This window comes from Musca domestica, unplaced genomic scaffold (assembly GCF_030504385.1).
Source record: "Musca domestica strain aabys unplaced genomic scaffold, Musca_domestica.polishedcontigs.V.1.1 123, whole genome shotgun sequence".
Taxonomy (NCBI): Eukaryota; Metazoa; Arthropoda; class Insecta; order Diptera; family Muscidae; genus Musca; species Musca domestica.
The window spans coordinates 673,383-691,879 of NW_026712161.1; the positions used below are offsets into that span (position 1 = coordinate 673,383).

The window sequence follows — 18,497 nt, forward strand, 5'->3', positions numbered from 1 at the left end:
AGTTTAACTAATCGAAAACTATGTAGACTAAACTTCGTTTCGTTACGGTTGAAAACTTCATTTTGCATAGATTCTAATAATGGGGGTATACTCCAGACTTAAACAATCAAAAAAAAAAAAAACGAAAAACTTTCGAAAAAGTTTAGATTATCATTAAGAGCGAAAGGTGTAGTATGCGTAACGACAACACTTATACGTTAGTTGGTACCATAATGGATTTTTTTCGTATAGCTTTAAATTGGATAAGATAATTTAAGAAGATAATTTAATGGAAAATGGATTAAAGAAAAAGCTCATAACAAATTGGATAAATTATTTAAATAATTTTCGAAATATTAAAAATACGACTGTAGGAATGGAAAATTATGCTTTGTAGGAGAATTTTGCATAAACTCAAATAAAGTACGGCCTTATTCTTTAAAAGCTATTAAGCTTAGGTTTATTGTGAATGTTTCATAGAGAATGTTTCATCTTTGGACACTTTTCATCTAAAACAACATTTTATGCTACTTCCAGGCGTCAACTCGAGAAAAGGCCGAGGAAATTTTGATCGAAAAAAAATTAGGAAATATTTTCGTTTTGGGGCACATTGAAAAAAAAACCAATACTGATGATATTTTTCCACGGTACATATTAAGTATATACATTTCTTCTGGTCGGAGACTCATAATTTGATATAGAATATTTCCTGCTTTGAGAATTTGTCCAAAAATTAAGAACGATGGGAGATTTTGAATGGAAACGTGTTAAATTTGCACTTGTTATATTTCTAAAAATCCATTTTACCTACATATAAGGTTATTTTGAGATTATTAGTGAAATTTAGTGTGTATTTTGACAGTTTTTACCTAAAACGAAATTTTATTTCACTTTCGGGCCCTTACTCGAAAAAAGCAGAGAAAAAAATTAACCAAGATATAGAAATATTTTAGTTTTCTTTTTAGGAACAATGTGCCGATACTGATGGTATTTTTCTATGCAACTTATTAAGTATATAAATTTATTTAGTTCGGAGACTCATGACGAAATTTGATATAGAACATTTCTTCCTTTCACACTTTCTCCAAAAAAATGAAGAATTAAAGAATATTTTGACTTAGAATGGAGACGTATTAAATTAGCATTACTCGCAAAAGAAAGGTAAACACACAATTTTGACTTGGAATTTTCTTAAAAGCCTTTAAACCTAGACATATGGTTTATTCTGAGGTTCATAATGAAATTTTGTGTAGAATATTTCTTCCCTTAACGCTCTGTCAAAAAAAATAAGTATGAAAGGAGATTTTGACTTATAATGGAAACGTATTAATTTGCAGTAAAAAAAAAGTAATCACACAATTCTCAATTCTTATAGATGCATTTCGAATGAAATTTTCTAAACAGCTATTGAACCTACATATATGGTTTACTCTGAGATTCATAATGAAATTTTGTGTAGAATATTTCGTCTCTTGACATTTTCTACCTAAAATGAAATTTGATGTCAATTTTAGGCGTCAACTCGAAAAAAGGCAGAGGAAAAATTGAACAAAAAATCAGGAAATATTTTTACGTTTTTTTGGCTACATTGATGCAAGTATTTTCCTGATATGTAATGGAAATATATATATATATCCTCTCTTTGGTGACTTTTAGTGAAATTTGATAAGGAATAATATTCTCCTTGAAATCTTCCTTAAAAAATCATGCTTTCTTGGAGACATCTGTATAAACGCAAAAAAGAAAACAAGGAAAATGTGTTTAAAAAATTGGGAAATATTTTCGGTTTTTTGGTAGTATTTTCTTGATATAAAATTGAAATACAGATTTCCTTCCTTTGGTGAATTATGGTGAAATTTGATAAGGAATAATTTTATCCTCGACGTCTTCCTTCTTAAATCATGCTTTTTTGGATAATCTCTGCATAATCTCGCAAAAATATTTTCGCTTTTTTTTTTGACAACATTGATGCAAATACATATAGTGAAATAAAGAATAATTTTCTCCTTGACATTTTTCTTTTAAAATAATGCTTTGTTAGAAAATTCTACATAATCTTGAAAAAATCTGAGGAAAAATTGTTGAAGAAAATGCAGAAATATTTTCTCGTTTTTTGGCAACACTGATGCTAGTATTTTCTTGATATAAAACTGAAATACAGATTTCCTTCCTTTGGTGAATTATGGTGAAATTTGATAAGGAATAATTTTATCCTCGACGCCTTCCTTCTTAAATCATGCTTTGTTGGAGAATTCTGCATAAACTTGAAAAAAAAACCATGAAATTAATGCAGAAATATTTTCGCGTTTTTTAGCAACATTGTTTTCTGATAAACAATAGAAATAGAGATATGTTTTTTTGTGTGACTTATAGTAAAATTTGATAAAGAATAATTGTTTCCTTGACCTAATCTCTGCATAATCTCGCAAAAATATTTTCGCGTTTTTTTTTTTTTTTTTTTTTTTGACAACATTGATGCAAGTATTTTCTTGATATACAATTAAAATAGAGATTTTATTTCTTTGGTGACATATGGTGAAATTTTATGAGGAATAATTTTCTCCTTGACATCTTCCTTCTAAAATCACGCTTTGTTGGAAAATTCTGCAAAATCTTAAAAAAAGCTGAGGGAAAATTGTTGAAAAAAATGCAGAAATATTTTTTTTTGGCAACTTTGGGGCAAGTATTTTTTTGATACCCAATGGAAATAGAGATTACTTTCCTTTAGTGACTTAAAGTGAAATTTGATGAAAAACATTTTTGACCTCAACGTCATCCTTCTAAAATGATGCTTTGTTGGATAATTTTGCTTGAACTCGAAAAAAAAAACCAATTGTTTAAAAAAAAATCTAAAAAATTCTCTCGTTTTTTGGCAACATTGATGCTAGCATTTTCTTCATATACAATGAAAATATATATATCTTCTCTTTGGTGACTTATAGTGAAATTTAATAACGAATTATTTTCTCCTTAAAATAATCCTTTTAAATTCATGCCTTGTTGGAAATTTTTGCATGAAGTCGAAAAAAAACAAAGAAAAAAAATTGGAAATATTTTCTGTTTTTTTTTTTTTTTTTTTTTTTTGCAACATTGTTACAAATATTTTCTTGATACATAATTAAAATAGAGATTTATTTTTTTAGTGGCTTATAGTGAAATTTAATAATGAGTATTTTTGTCTTTGACATCATCCTTCTAAAACCACGTTTTGTCGGAAAAGACTTCATAAACTCGAAAAAGGCCAAAACCTTTTAAAAAAAAATCGTAAATATTTTCACGTTTTTTGGCAACATTGATGCAAATATTTTCTTGATATACAATGGAAATGAAGATTTCTATTCTTCGGTGACTTATAATGATATTTGATGAAGAATATATTTGCCATTGACGCCTTCTTTCTAAAATGGTGATTTGTTCGGGAATTTTGCATAATCTCACATAAAGTACGGCTTCAATTCTAAAATGAGTTTTAAATAGTTATGCATTTCTGGCGTTGAAGTAAGACTAGAACATTTATTGTCTTCCAGGATCCATAATAGAATTTTATGACAGATAAATTTGTAGAACATTTTGACTTGCTACGACCCGCTTTAAAGTTAGTCTTGAACCATGGTTTCAAACAAGGACCAAAAAGACCCTTTTGTTGTCTTGTTTGAGGATTCACTTTTCTCACCAAAATAGTTCTCGTATTATTTTCTCCCATATTGTCGAAGTTAATATGTACCTAAAATCAATGGATTCCAAGGAATTTTAATCTGAAAATTTCTCTAAAAATATTAAAAAATGAAAAACCCAATAAATCATAGCAAGCTTCTTCGACGGTTCTTTTTCAAAAACTGTGCCTTAGACAATACAATTCAGTTTCCATATTTTCTGAAAAATATTTTAAAAAGTGGAGTATTGTTTCAAAAAAAGTAAAGATTTAGCTCAAAAAGTTCCTCAGATGTATTATTTCCTTTTTTTTCTTAAAAAATCTTAATGATTTTCAATGTTGCGTATGCATTATGACACCACTCATACGCCAAGGAGTACCATTTCAATTTTTCCAATATGTTGTCCTCAATGAATAATGAATAACTATTAATCATTTTTTTTACTTCGCAGGAATGTACCATTACCTCCAAGGAACGTCGCCGTGCCCTGAAAATAGCCCAAGGTCCCAGATCCCGAGCCTCCTTGGCTGCACCCGTCTCACATGCCTCACTACAATCAAATCATTTCGGTTTGGGTGGTACCTATTCGAGTGCTTTGGACGATTGGCTAATGACCAATGGCAGTGGTATGGGTGTTGGACGTGGCCAAAAACTGGTCACCAATAGTATGTGTGGTTATGGTGGTAACAATCCATTCCTATTCTCCGACTCGGTGCCCGATTTAAGTGCATTGAATAATGAAAATCATAATCACATTAGTGGTATGTCCACCAATCATTCAACCCCGCAGAAGATACCCTATTCGGCTGCGGCCACGGCCAGCGGTAACAATAGTCGTTATTCGAATGGTTACTCGTCGCAGAATTCATCGTTTTCGAATTGCAATGGCTTGTACGGTTCACCCAGGCGTATATTCATCAACAGCAGTTTCGGTTCGACTCACATTGTCGACGAGGAGGCTGAGGATGGTGAAGTTGAGCTAAGACGTCCACGCATTTTCCGCCATTTGAGTACGGAAAATGGTAACGAATTGGATCGTGATTGGTTGTATCGCAAGCCAAGGGCCCCAACAGATATGAGACATTCAGGTAAGTTTAGAACATTTGGTATTTTGTAGAAATATTTAACCATTTTTTTTTTGTTTGCAGTCCAACCCATGTTGCCTACCCACAATAACTCGAACAACAGCTCCAGCAAGTTGATTACCACAGACTTGGATTATTCCGCCCATGACAGTGGCCTTGATACCCCACCCTCAACACATCGTCCGTCCAGTTATCGTGAAGCCCCCAACCAACATCAACCCTCGCCCCGTGACTCCACCGAAACCTCGGTCAGCTCATCGCGTGGCACAATGCTTAACTCTCCCGGTGGCAGTTTTCGTGCCAAACATTTGCAACAGGTCAGCAATTTGAATCAGGTCAATGCCCTGCATGGTTCACGTTATAGCGTACAGGAACGTATCCTCAAGATACGTAATGAGGAGGATCGTTGTGCCTCCATCAAGTCAGGCAATCGTGCCAATATGAACTCGGAGATGTATGATCCAAATCAGAATCGTTATTATAAGAATGGCAACCAATCGCCGGTGGCATCGTTGACACCCCAACACACACCGGTCAAGATGCAACATCTGCATCCTCAAATGAATGGAAATAATGGAAATAATAACGGCACTCTGAATGGTAATATGCCAAATGGTTCGGCCATATTCCGGGAACGTTATCAACATCCAGCCTTGGCGGCCATCATCAATGAGGCTCAGGGTATGAAGTTCAGAGGTAGGTTGCCTGTTGATGATGATTAATGGTTAATGCGAACTTTTTGTGTTTGGTGGAATGGAATTTTTTGCATGAAAATGAAACTTTTTTTGGTTTTGTGTTTAAAATAAAAATGTTAATGGACATGGTGACTTTTTGGACCAAGAGGGAGGGGTTATATTTAAGACGTTTAACTACAGGAAAACTCCATCAGATTATGAAAGTAAAAATAGAAGACACGTGTATCGGCGTTTTGAAAGTTTAAAACCCAAAGTAACCTAAATAGAGAGACAATATCACTCTTTTTCCTCAGTTTCAAAAATTTAGGAATTAGATTCCTATACCAACAAATGAACCGAAAAATCCAAACTAAAGGTAAAAATAGAAGACAATTTTATTGGACCTATATTGAAATTTTTTATTTCTAGGATTTCTTCATAATACGTACTCAAAATACAAAAAAAAACAGGCGAAATAAAACTGAAAATATGACTACAACGCAAAAATATATGAAATTGCACCCCTATATAGGCTCTATACCAAATAAATAGACTGGCATATCCACTTTCCATACAAATAACCCCTGAAGTATTCCAAAGCTCCCTATAAATTTTCAAAGCTCTATGTTCTATGTTGCAAAATATATCTCAAAATATTAAGCTCCCTTTGTATATGGTCAAGGCTACATAAAGGTCTTAAAAAATGTTAAGCCTAAGTACGCGAAACTTTTTTTGTTTTTACTCTACAAACCGAGCATTAACAAATCACAATCCGGACTGGTTATTGAATAAAGAAATTATAAGAAATTTTGCCCTAAGTTCGGCAATAGCAATATTAAAAACTGTTTTTTTTTTTATAAACCAACATTGATGGTACTTTTATGTAATACAGGGTGAGATAAAAAAACTGCACCAAATTTTTTTAAAGTCATTGAATGAAAGGTGAGTGCGTTGATGCTGAGTCCTGTTGAAATGTCCAAGATCTGCGGCCAAAATCTATGCGTGGCCAAGGCTTTAATACACCCTCCAGAATATTTTCGCGATAATATTCGGCATTTATTCTGATGCCACGTTCAATTAATGCGAGCGGAGAGCGACCATCGGCTGTTATGGCGGCCAACACCACAACCATGGCCGGCGCTTGAGTTCTAATGGCCAACCGAAGGTGCACATTTTTAGCTGACCTCTTTGGCAAGTAAACACGATCATGTTGTTTGTTTATAAACTACTGGACAACAATGTTTTCTCATCGGAGACGGAGAAAATCAAATTCGGCAGTTCACCACTTTCGTAAAAGCGAAGCCACTCTTTAGTTCTTTTGAGTCTATTTTTTTTCTGTTGCGGTGTAGGTTCTTGAGCTTTTTGGAATTTCAATGGTTTTACCCCGAGTTCATTTTTCAATATTTGCCGAATGGAATATTGCGATATGTTCAGCTAACAAGCCATTTCGCGGCCACTTCGACGCGGGTCTCGATCAGGTCGCATCTTTACTTTTCGAACCATTTCTGCTGATGTTGCTGTTTTCTTCCGTCCACTTCCTTGACGTCGGGCTACGCTACCAGTATCACGGTAACGAGCAATGGTACGAGACACAAAAGGTTTATTCTTCATCCTCTTAAATGACTTTTAAGGAAGTATTTTGCATAAGCTCACATATAGTACAGCTTTAAATGAGATTTAAAAATATATCTGAATTCCTGAAGCTTTGGTAAGGTTTGGACCTTTGATGACTTTGTAGAATATTTTGACTTGCTATGATGTCGTTAAAAGGGGTTTTTACATAAGTTTTGGAAAAAGGACCAAATAGGCCCTTTTGTTGACTAAAAAAGTTCGACAAATATAATCCTCATATTGTTATCAATAATATTGCCGAAGACACTATGCACCTAAAATGCAAGGATAAAAAAAATAATCCAAAAATTTCAAAAAGTTCGGAGAGAGAGGGGGTAGAGTTTGAGGTTATTTTGCAATGCAAACTTTCAAAGTACCGATACACGCGTCTTCTTCTTTTGATCTGATTTCGTAATCTTCTAGATTTTTACCATGTTATTATTTTTTTCCGTTGCCCAGTGGAACTAAACAAATGCAAGTATGGGGATCTTGTGGCGTATAATCAACGACAACACGTATACGCACTATAAGGCTTTTTTAACATATTTGAATTTCTGTCGTTTTGGTACAATTTAGACTTTTGGTGTCTTCTGGGACCCATTGTCGAATGCTATGACATACAAAAATTGCAAAATATTTTGAATTGCGATGTTTTAATTTAAATTAAGATTTTATCCATATTTTAAAAAAAGGACCATTAAGACCCTTTTTGTGACTCGCTAAAGGGTTAAAATTGTTGAACAAAATAAGCCTCGTATTGTTATATTGCCGAATACACTATACACCTTAAGTCAGCGGATTCAAGGAATTTAAGTCCAAAAATGTGGAAAAGTTGCAAACTTGCCCCCTATTTATTCTACTCTGCGATGTTAACTTTCAAAATACTTTCTAAAAATGTCTTATATTTTTAGCACTACTTTCTAAACATAGAAGAATTTTTCCAACAATTATTTTTTATGGTGTTGCACAGTGTTATTTACGTAAAAGTTAAGTCTGAAAGCAACTAAACCTTTTTCAGATGAAATTGCGAATTAACGAACATTTTCACTGAGAATTTTATTTGAAATTCCAACCATTCTAATTTTAATTTAATTCCAATCCTAATTCGAATTATTTCAGTTTAAATTCGAGAATTCGAGAATTTAATTCGAATTGTTCCACTTTTAATTCGAACTACATTTGGAAAATTTAAATTACAACTGAAATAATTTGAATTAATATTGAAATTTGTAACATGAGTGATTTCATTTGTGTTTCAAATTATTTCACCTGTAATTCAATTTATACCAATTGTAATTCGAATTGTTCAATTTAAAAATCGAAGAAAAAATTCAAATAATTTTAATTAAAAATGGAAAAATTCGAAGTACAAATGGAATAGTTCGAATTACAAATGGAATAATTCGAATTAAAAAGGGAATAATTCGAAAGTCAAATGAGATCATTCGAATTAAAATTTGGAATAATCAAATCCCAACTAAAATTATTCGAATTACAAATGGAATGTAATTCGAAAATTTTTCGACTTTTAATTGAAAAAGGTGGAGTTTTTGGGTGATTGGTGGCGTATGACTATTTTCGTTAGTTATACGTCGCCAGATCTTCAATAAATTGAGCCGTATTCGGTAAAAACGCTTTTTGATAAAGCAAAATACCCATTTTGACTGATTTATTTGGGAAACATTGACCTTTAACCGGACCTATGACTAAACGATTTGTGTTTATTTTTAAGCCACGTTAAATACCGAATTGTAACTAATATAATATTTTTTTCTTTTTTTTTATTTGTTTCTTTATGATTGAATTCTTAAACCCAATTAACCGCATGCCTGCACATCCAAACAAACAAAAAAACCTGAATGACAATAAATCTTAAAAAAATGTCAAAATACCACACCCATAATCCAAAAAAAAAAAATGCACTTTACACAAACTCCTGAATCCCAACAAAAAACAAACAACAACATTTCACAATGCATAGCAGAAGCATGAATCACGGCCACAGTTAAATAATTAATACGCAAAATGGATACAACAAAACGAGAATGCAACCTAACAACAAGAACAACAACAACTACACCAAAAACAACCCAACTACAACAACAAATTACTAAAAAAAATGGCGACAAATTAACAACATTATTCCAATTTGAATTTCATTTCAAACCACCCCAACTCCTTTGTTCTTTTTTCCAATCTCCAGATCGTTCATATTCCGATTGCCAACAAATGCCACCGAGGCGCAGTGTCAACAACAATCCATCACCGTTGACCACCCGGCGCAATCATGTTAATCCAATATTTGGCACCCCCACCCGCGTATAGCGGCTAAAGATCTAAAACGATGGGAAAATAAATGAAGCAACTGACTACAAGGAGAGAGAGCTAACAATTGATTGAAACGATTTGTTTGGAAAACCCAAAAACAAACAAATTAAGGAAATTAATAAATTAAAAAAAAAAAAAACTAAAAACACATTGGAAATAAAACAGGTTTAGTAAAATATTATTCGAAAATAAAATTAAATTTAAATGAATAGATGAAAATAATTTACATTAAAATATTGAAAACTAAATGGAAAAATTAATTAATTAACAAACTTATGCTGCTGATTAGCTATAACTCTTAGTATACATCTACATATGAACAATATACGTAAATATCCAGCTTTTTGATATGATACATGAACTAGAAAAAAATAACAACAATTTAAAAACAATTTATTACACAAAAAATGATTATTGGAATTACACAGTGCTACATTAAAAAAAAACTGAAGACACTAATTGTGCTTAAATTTAAATTTACTTCCGAAGGTGAAATATTCCATGGCAGAGTGATCAAATATAAAAAAATTTAAATGTGGAATTTTTGAAAATTCGAAAAGGTTTAAAGGATGGTGTGACAAATTAACCACATTTAAAATACATTAATTTTATAATCAATTAAATGAAAAAGTCTAATAAGACAATTAAATGAAGAAAGTCAAATAATTCTAAGAGTCTAATTTTAGAGCTCGAAATCTAAAATATGCTCTCTTAATGAAGCTTGAATGCGAATTCAAAATAAATTTGCTAAATAGATGACAATTATATCAGATAATAAGTCCTAAAAATTCTGTACGAGATATATGATATTCCCAAGAATATATTTTAAAACAATAATGTCTTAATATGAACTCAAAAATTATTCGAACACAATTATACATGTTTGCGTATTAGTATTGTCAGCAATCATACGCCGCCATGAATGACAAATACTCTACTTTCAAAAAAAGTAGCAAATAAAGACCTTCAAATTTTAGTGACAAAGCATATATATGAAAAACTTCTAATATAAAAGCAACATTTTGAGCTCGAAATCTAAAAAAAATGCTCACATAATGAAGTTTGAATACGAACTCAACATGAATTTAAAAAATAAAAATGAGGGGAATTAAATACAGCCTTCAAGCAGAGAATCCTAAAAATACTATGCGGGTTATATGATACTTCAAAAGGATATATCCCAAGCCTTATCATGTCTTGATATAAAATCAAAATTGATCGGAATACAATGAAATTTTGTTTGCGTATTAGTATTGTCATGAACCAATACCAATATTGACTAAATTAACTAATTACGTATTCCAATTTGAAACTTAAAAAAAATTGATTCGAATAGAATGACATATGCCTGCGTATTAGTATTTTCAGCATTCATACGCCACCATGAACCAATATCTGAAAATTATAGATTTAAAAAATACAGATTTTTTCATATGTCATTTTTTTATCAATTTAAATTTATTAATTGTTTCAAATTTAAGGCCTCTTAAACAAATAACAAATATATGGTAATTAAAAAAAACTGCGATTTTTTTACTGGAAACTCAGGATATGAAATATTGAAGATTAGATATGCTAACGTACAAGTGTTGCCAATACTCATACGTCACCACTTATAAATTTTAAGTGCATTAATTATTCCAAATACTGACTTATAATTAACCAAATTTAAGCTCCATAAACCAAATTTCTGGTTAGAGATTCCGAATAAAATGTTGTTTGAAGTTCCTGATTAACGTGGACCATGGAAGTGTTTTAAGCCCGCTTAAATGACATTAAATGTTAAATTATGAAAAAAACTTGGATTTTCCATTGAAAATTAAAAATTAAAAATAAATTAAGTATTGCCAATACTCATACGTTACCATTCGCCAGTCTTAAATGCATCAATTGTCAATTTGGAGCCCCATAAATCAAAATACTGATTAGAGATCAGAATGAAATATTGTACCAAAATGTAAGGCGGCGTATTAGTAATGTTAACATTCATACGTCACCATTACTTAAATTAAATGTTTCTATTTTCATAACATGGAATAATTGTGAACCCCTTAACTCAAATTAAATTTGGCAGATGTTATTTTATTAAAAACGCCTTCAATTTTCCATTGAAAGCTAATTTAAATTTCTAAGTGCCGAGTCAATTTTGATGTCGGTAAATCCAATTTCCGTTAAAAATTACTCATGTGGTGACGTATAATTATTTTCAATATTCATACGTCATCATGACGTATGAGTGCTGGCAGTACTTATACCCCGCCCATGATTTTAAATCAGTCTTAACTGGAGAGCTAATTTTCAACAATTTTTTGTAACAACTTAAATCCAATTCTTATACAATACAGGGCCGAAAACACTTCCAAATTCTCTTAATAGAATATTAATCCATAATTTATTTGAGGACAAGATGTCGCCAATTTATGCCAGTTGGCGTATTTGTATTGTCAATATTCATACGCCATATATCAAACTATTTTTTAAGTGTCTTTACTTTAGTTAACTTTTATATTAGAATATCTTGCATCAATTATTATACGATGCAGAAAATTGTTAAAAATCCGTACAGTGTTTTCCAAAAAAAAAAAAAAAAAAAAAAAAAACTGACGACAATCTGAAATTTTTTTAAAGAAATTTCTTCTATAATTGTCTACAAATAACCAATGCGTTTAGATACCCTTTGCTAGGATCTTTATACATATACCTTACTACAAACCCTTGATAAGTGAAAGTAAGTCATTAAAATACTTCAGATAGCAAAAGCTACTTCTTTGGTTTATAATGGCGTATAAGTATTGTCAATATTCATACGCCCTGAGCGACTGAATGTTTGTTCTGTTTTTAAAGGTGGCTTTGAACATCATATATCATCAGACAACAAAAGCTGTTTCTTTGAGTTATAATGGCGTATAAGTATTGTCAATATTCACACGGCATGATAGGCTAATCCGTTTTTTTAATGGTGGCTTTGAGAGCAAGAATTAAATGTTAAATCTCATTTCTAAACATTTATTTCGGTTTCCATTCAAGTTCACAGAAAAAAGACTTCATTTGTCATAGCCTAACATGTTGTGGCTATATATTCGACTGATAACTTTATTAAAAAAATACAAATAATTTTTCGGACGAGCTCGCAAAACAAAAAAAAGTTTCATTTGTCATGACCTAACTTTTTGAGATTATACTTTGTACTGACAAATCGATCGAGCGAGGCAAAGAGATTTTGCTGAGTTCACTCTAGAATGTCCCTTCGGAAGTGAAAAAATCATTTTCTTATGGCCGTAGCACTAACCCCTGGTCCTTATTACTTTTACTACTATTACTACTACCACTACAACTACTTTAGGCATCACTTAATTTAGCAATAATCTTTTATCTATGTAACAAAATGTAGTAGTGTGAGAAAAAAAACAAAAACTATTAAAAAAACAACAACGCAAACAAACAACTGTGAACTTTATATAGGAGACATTCTTTCTAGGCATTATTATTATAATTTTTTTATTACAACTATAAATATTTGTTCTTTAATTTCAAAAAGAAAATAATAATAAAAAATTAAATAAAATAAATTTTAATTAATAGAAAATAATTAGATATTGATTTTTTGAAATTTTTTCTTTTTAGTTTCTAATATAAAATATATTAAACTAATATTTTTTTAAATAAATAAAATACTCCAATTTCTTTGAAATATAAAATTAAAATTAATAACAAAAATAACACCAATAATTTAGTAATTAAAAAAAACAAAAGAAATATTATGAAACACCAAATATTATTCTTTAAATATTAATAATGATAAAATAAAAATTTAAAAAAAAAATATATAAAACAATATTAAAATCAATCTTAAAACTAAAACTTAAATTCCCAATTAAGTTATCTTTATATGTTTCCCCCTTAACCAGAGCTTCCCTTATCAACTGTTTTCATATTTTTAGAAAAAATATTCTTATTATTTTTAGTTTTGTTATATTTTAATCAAAATTTTTACCCAATAAAATTTCGAAGACATTGTAATTTTTTTATTTTTTTTCTTTTTGTGATCCACACTTTACAACCATTACCAGTTGTTATTTTATTCTATGTGTTTTTTTTTATCATAAATTTTCGTTATTACAATGACATCTACATATGTTGTGGTTTTAGTGGTTAACAAACAAAAATCGTAAACAAAATATATTAACTAAATATGTAGTTGAACAAAAAAAACAGCAACAACAACTTAGTATTCTTTAGTAATAATCATATACAATGCTGATAATTATAATTATTATTATAATTAAGATAAAGTGAAAATAAAAAAACAAACAATTGGAGCATTTGATGTATGTAATAATGAAGTCAACAAATAAAGTGAAATCGCAAATATACAAAAAATATTGGTTTTATTTTTTTTTACTCTTTTATTTATGGTAAGTATGAAAGGACAGGTCTGTAGTTCGTAAATATGAGGGATAGTTATATGAGGGCTATGAGGAGCGATAAAGTCCACTTTTAACATGAATTACCCAATTTAAATCCATTTTCAATTTCACACATGTGCACTCTATCATAATTTCCACAGACAGACAGACAGTGGGTCATGGCAAAGTTAATAAAGAATTACTTGTAGGATTATAAGATAATATTTATTACATATTTTCATTGATATATAAAGTATACATTAACAAGTTGGAAGTAATAGGTCAAATTTAGAATAAATTCAGTACTCTGTTCGTAAAAAATAAAATATATTTTTTCAAAATTTTTATAATTTGTGGTTGAGATACCAGAATAAGCGGACAAACATATCGCATTTCCACACTCAATTCAAAATTGTCAGAAATATTGAGATGTTTAAAAAAAATCAGCACTAATTTCGAATTTTTGAGAGTTTTTTTTGTATTTTAAGTGCTGACCCTTGGACGAGGTGCCGAAAGGAGTAGACTCACTGTTGGCAGAGATATCACAATGTGAGAAATTTGCTAAAACTCATGGAATAATTTTTTATTAAAATTTAGACTTTTGATGAGGGAGGATATAAAGGATGTTTGATGATATTATCGGTTCTCTTATTTTTTTTATTACATTTTACTTTTTCATACCCCACGTGGTACACGGTATTAAGTCTTTGTGCATTTGTTTGTAGCATAGAGAAGGAAGCGAGTTCCTTTTGATGATCTGCGTAGAACCTCATTCTGACTCGGTTTATGCATTGGGCCAAGGATGAACCCTAATGAAATTGGAAATAATCGGTAAAAATGTTGATATAGCTACCGTATTCATCTTCGCCCGATTTGCCTTTTATTGTGCACCAAATTTGTAATAGTAGATCAAATAGGATTGAATTTGACACATACGGGTTGAGATAAAAAAACTGCAACAAAGTCAAACGCCATAATTTTACTTTTTCTTTAATTTTATTGAATGAAAGCAAAAAATGTCGGAACTAGCATCAAATTTTAAAATAAGTTTAGATTTGTTCTAATTGGTCAATTTTGGCAAGAATTATGGCCTTCAGACGGCCAATGAAACCGTCACACGCTGCCCGAATGTTTCTCCGCGTTATTTTGGCCCATTCCCGGCGAAGCGCTTGCTTGAGCTGATCGACACTTTGGTATTTTTTAGCGCAAACCTTGCTTTCCAAAATGCTCCAGACACAATAGTCCAACTGATTGGTATCCGGAAATTTTGGTGGCTATTGTGCGCTGAAAATGAATAAATGAGGAACCTCATTTTGTAACCATTCTGAGTCCTGTAGGAATGTCCAATGTCTGCGGAAAAAATTGTTGCATGCCCAAGGTTCGGCATTTATTCTGATGCCACGGCCTATTAATACGAGTGGAGAGCAAACATCGACTGTTATGGCGGCCCACACCATCACCATGGCCGGCTTGAGTTCTGGTGGCCAACCGAATGTGCACAGTTTCAGCTGACCTCTTTGGCAAGTAAACACGATTATTTTGTTTGTTTACAAACTGCTGGACAACGAATGTTTTCTCATCGGAGAAAACCAAATTCGGCAGTTCACCACTTTCCGCCAAGCGAACTCTTTTGAGAGAGACTCTTTTGTGACTATTTTCTTTCTGTTGCTGTGTAAGTTCTTGCACTTTTCGGAATTTCGATGCCTTTACCCCGAGCTCATTTTTTCAATATTTGCCGAATGAAACAATGCGATATGTTCAGCTCACGAGCCATTTTTCGGCCACTGCGACGCGGGTTTCGATCAAGTCGCTTCTTTACTTTTCGAACCATTTCTTCTGATGTTGCTGTTTTCTTCCGTCCACTTCCTTAACGTCAGTCTACGCTACCAGTATCACGGTAACGAGAGATCGTACGAGACACAAAAGATTTATTCACATTTAAATGCTGGAATGCTCTAACGATAGCCACTTGTGGTTTTCCAGCTAAATATAAAGAAATAATTGAATTCCATCACGAATAAATTTTTTTCTGAAAAATTCTCACCAAAATGCTTTTGTACGCTTGTAAACAATTTAATGAGCTGTCAGTGGAATAATATTAACAGCTGTCGGACGTGTGGGTGACAGCAGTCTGAAGTTGGTTGCAGTTTTTTCATCTCACCCTGTATAGTTATATGCTTATGCTTGAATGTTGATTTCGACAGACAGACTGGCACACATGGCAAGGTCGACACTATACATACAGCAATACCTAAAGAGTAGTGAAATAACTGACTAGCAGACTAAGAATTAACGTCGAAGTGGAATGGCTTCTTAATATTTTGGACGAAAGTCAGTCTTGGTGATAAGGCTGGATTTTTTAAAATTCTTACTAAAAAAGAATAAAAAGTACCAAAATGTACTAAAAATTTAATACTTTGTATTGGACAAATGACATAAGCCAGAATTCCGAATTCGTACCTTTAATGTATCAAAAGTTCTAGAATGGTACTAAACTTCTAAAATGGTACCAATTGGTAGTATGTTAATGGATAGAGCTAAAACTTGAGATTTGATATGAGAATAAAGGTTGAAAATTAAGTTTGATATGTAAGTGATATGTACTAAGTGTGCGACCTGCACTAAATGGTACAGTTTGGTTTAGTTTGAACAGATGAAGCTGGAAGTTTGTAGCTTTGTTTTTATGTCTCTGTGGGTGGTGGGTTTTTTATAAAGAAATATCGAAATGTGTACTAAAAGTGCAAAAAAGTACTAAATAGTGCCATAATTGGTACAAATTTTTATTAGTTGAATAAATAGAGGTTGAAATCTGAAAGTTTGGTATTAGGATCGATTTTCATGTGTAATACTTTAATGAGTAAACAAACGAATAGCTCGGTCTACCAACTCGTGAACATGTTAGAAACAGCTGGCCATGAGAAAAGAAGGAACATGTCATATTTAGTCCACATACACGAAGGGTTTGTACCCTGGGAGGTACCTCCGATTCTGATGCTATATCTCTATTTCCAAGTGGAATTTCCAAAATTTATATAGCCTATGTTACTTACAGGCAATATTGTAGTATACTTGGAAATTTTCAGGAAAATCTGTGCAGCGGTTTTCGTGTCTATAAATTACAAACGAACAAAAATATTCAAACATTTTCCTCTTTTTTAGATATAGATTGTACGAAAAGTACTTTATGGTACTATGTTTGGTATTGGGTGAAGGTATGGAGATACAATTCTGAAATTTGATATTTAGGTAACTGATGGTATCTGTGTTTGAGATTTGGGGAAGGTTTGGAAATGCGTTTATACGAAAAATACTAAATGGTACTATGTTGGGTATTGGGTGGAGAGATATGGCTGGAATTCTCAAATTTGATGTAAACGTCTCTGTGGCTATCTGGGATTGAGATGGTTTTGCAAATGTGTTTTACAATTGTACGAAAATTACTAAATGGTACTAAATTACGTATTGGGTGAGTTATACAGCTGAAATTTGATATAGATGTCACTGTTGAGAAGAGATGGACGTGGTTTTAGAAATGTGTACTATAATTGTTAGAAAAGTACTAAGTGGTACTAAATTGTGTATTGAATGAGGCGATAGAGCTGGAATCTTTAAATTAGATATTGAGGTCTCTACGAAAACTTCTAAATTGTACTAAATTTGGTATTGGGTGAAGGAATAGGACTGAAATCCTGAAATTTGATTTAGATGTTGGTGTCTGTGGTTAAGAGATGGAGGTGGTTTTAGAAATGTATACTATAGTTTTTGGAAAAGTGGTACTAAATTGGGTATTGGTTGACGGGACAGAGCAGAGCAATAGCGTACAATAGTTGTTCGTACTAAAGAACTAAATGGTTCTAATTTTGGATCAGTGTTGGTTTCTAGGATTGAGAGATGTATATTGTTTTGAATATGAGTACAAAATGTTACTAAATTTGGAATTGAGTGAAGGAATTGACTTGAAACTCTGAATTTTGATGTTAGTGTCACTGTTGTATCCTGGGGTTTACATATGGAGTAGTTGAAATAGTTTTTGGACAGAAAAATTGGATGTGGCTCCATTGTGCATTGGTTTATCTAATATTCCCCTCAATTAGCTTCAAAATTAAAGTCTTTGAATACTTTTTGGTGTAAATGGCAAATATTTTCTAATTATTCTTTCCGAAAAAGGAAAAACTTGAATAATATATAAAACCTTAAAGTCTGAATAGTTTGTACGATGTATGAAGTCTTAATTAAAAATTCTGTCAAACTGAACAAATTGTGCATTTTCAGAGTTTTTGGAAAATCGAGCTATAAGTATAGTAAATGTACTAAATGGTACTCAAATTTTACTCCATTATATTAGTCAAAATGGGAGAGCTAGAATTCTGACATAGGGTGTAGGATAGATGTATCTGAGGAAATGTTATTGTACTAAAAGTACGAAATTTGGTAAAAATTAAGTTCGAGAATTAGGGTTGATATAAGGAGGTGGTTTTAGAAACTTATACTAAGTGTAAGAACTGTAGTAAATGCTAATATATTTGGTACAATTTAGGTTTGGGTGGAAGGATGAAACTGGAATTTTAAAATATAGATATTTCGGTCACTGTTATCGTGTAGAGTTGTGATTTGAAGGGGTTGGAAAATATGTACTAAAAGGTCCAAGAGTAGGAAGTATATTAGAAGGGTATATGGGGAAGGGATATACCGTGAAATCTGAAATTTGGTATTAGGGTCACTTTTTCTGAGGGGTTTATATATGTATGTAGGTAGATTTAA

At 31.7% G+C, this 18,497-nt stretch overlaps 1 protein-coding gene across 5 annotated transcripts in view; it reads left to right on the top strand.

The window, feature by feature from the left end:
• The window catches only part of LOC101901024 (GATA zinc finger domain-containing protein 8-like), a 227,919-nt gene extending 214,569 nt beyond the window's left edge, over positions 1–13,350 (top strand). For 3 of the 5 annotated variants that reach the window (XM_059118357.1, XM_059118360.1, XM_059118361.1), the window contains 3 exons: positions 4,084–4,720; positions 4,781–5,413; positions 9,206–13,350. In XM_059118357.1, the coding sequence (XP_058974340.1) occupies positions 4,084–4,720; positions 4,781–5,413; positions 9,206–9,327 (1,392 nt within the window). In that variant the 3' untranslated portion in view covers positions 9,328–13,350. Of the gene's footprint in view, positions 1–4,083; positions 4,721–4,780; positions 5,414–8,983 lie in introns of all 5 variants that reach the window. The other 2 variants (XM_059118358.1, XM_059118359.1) reach the window with 2 other exon arrangements.
• Positions 13,351–18,497: the final 5,147 nt, after the last annotated feature.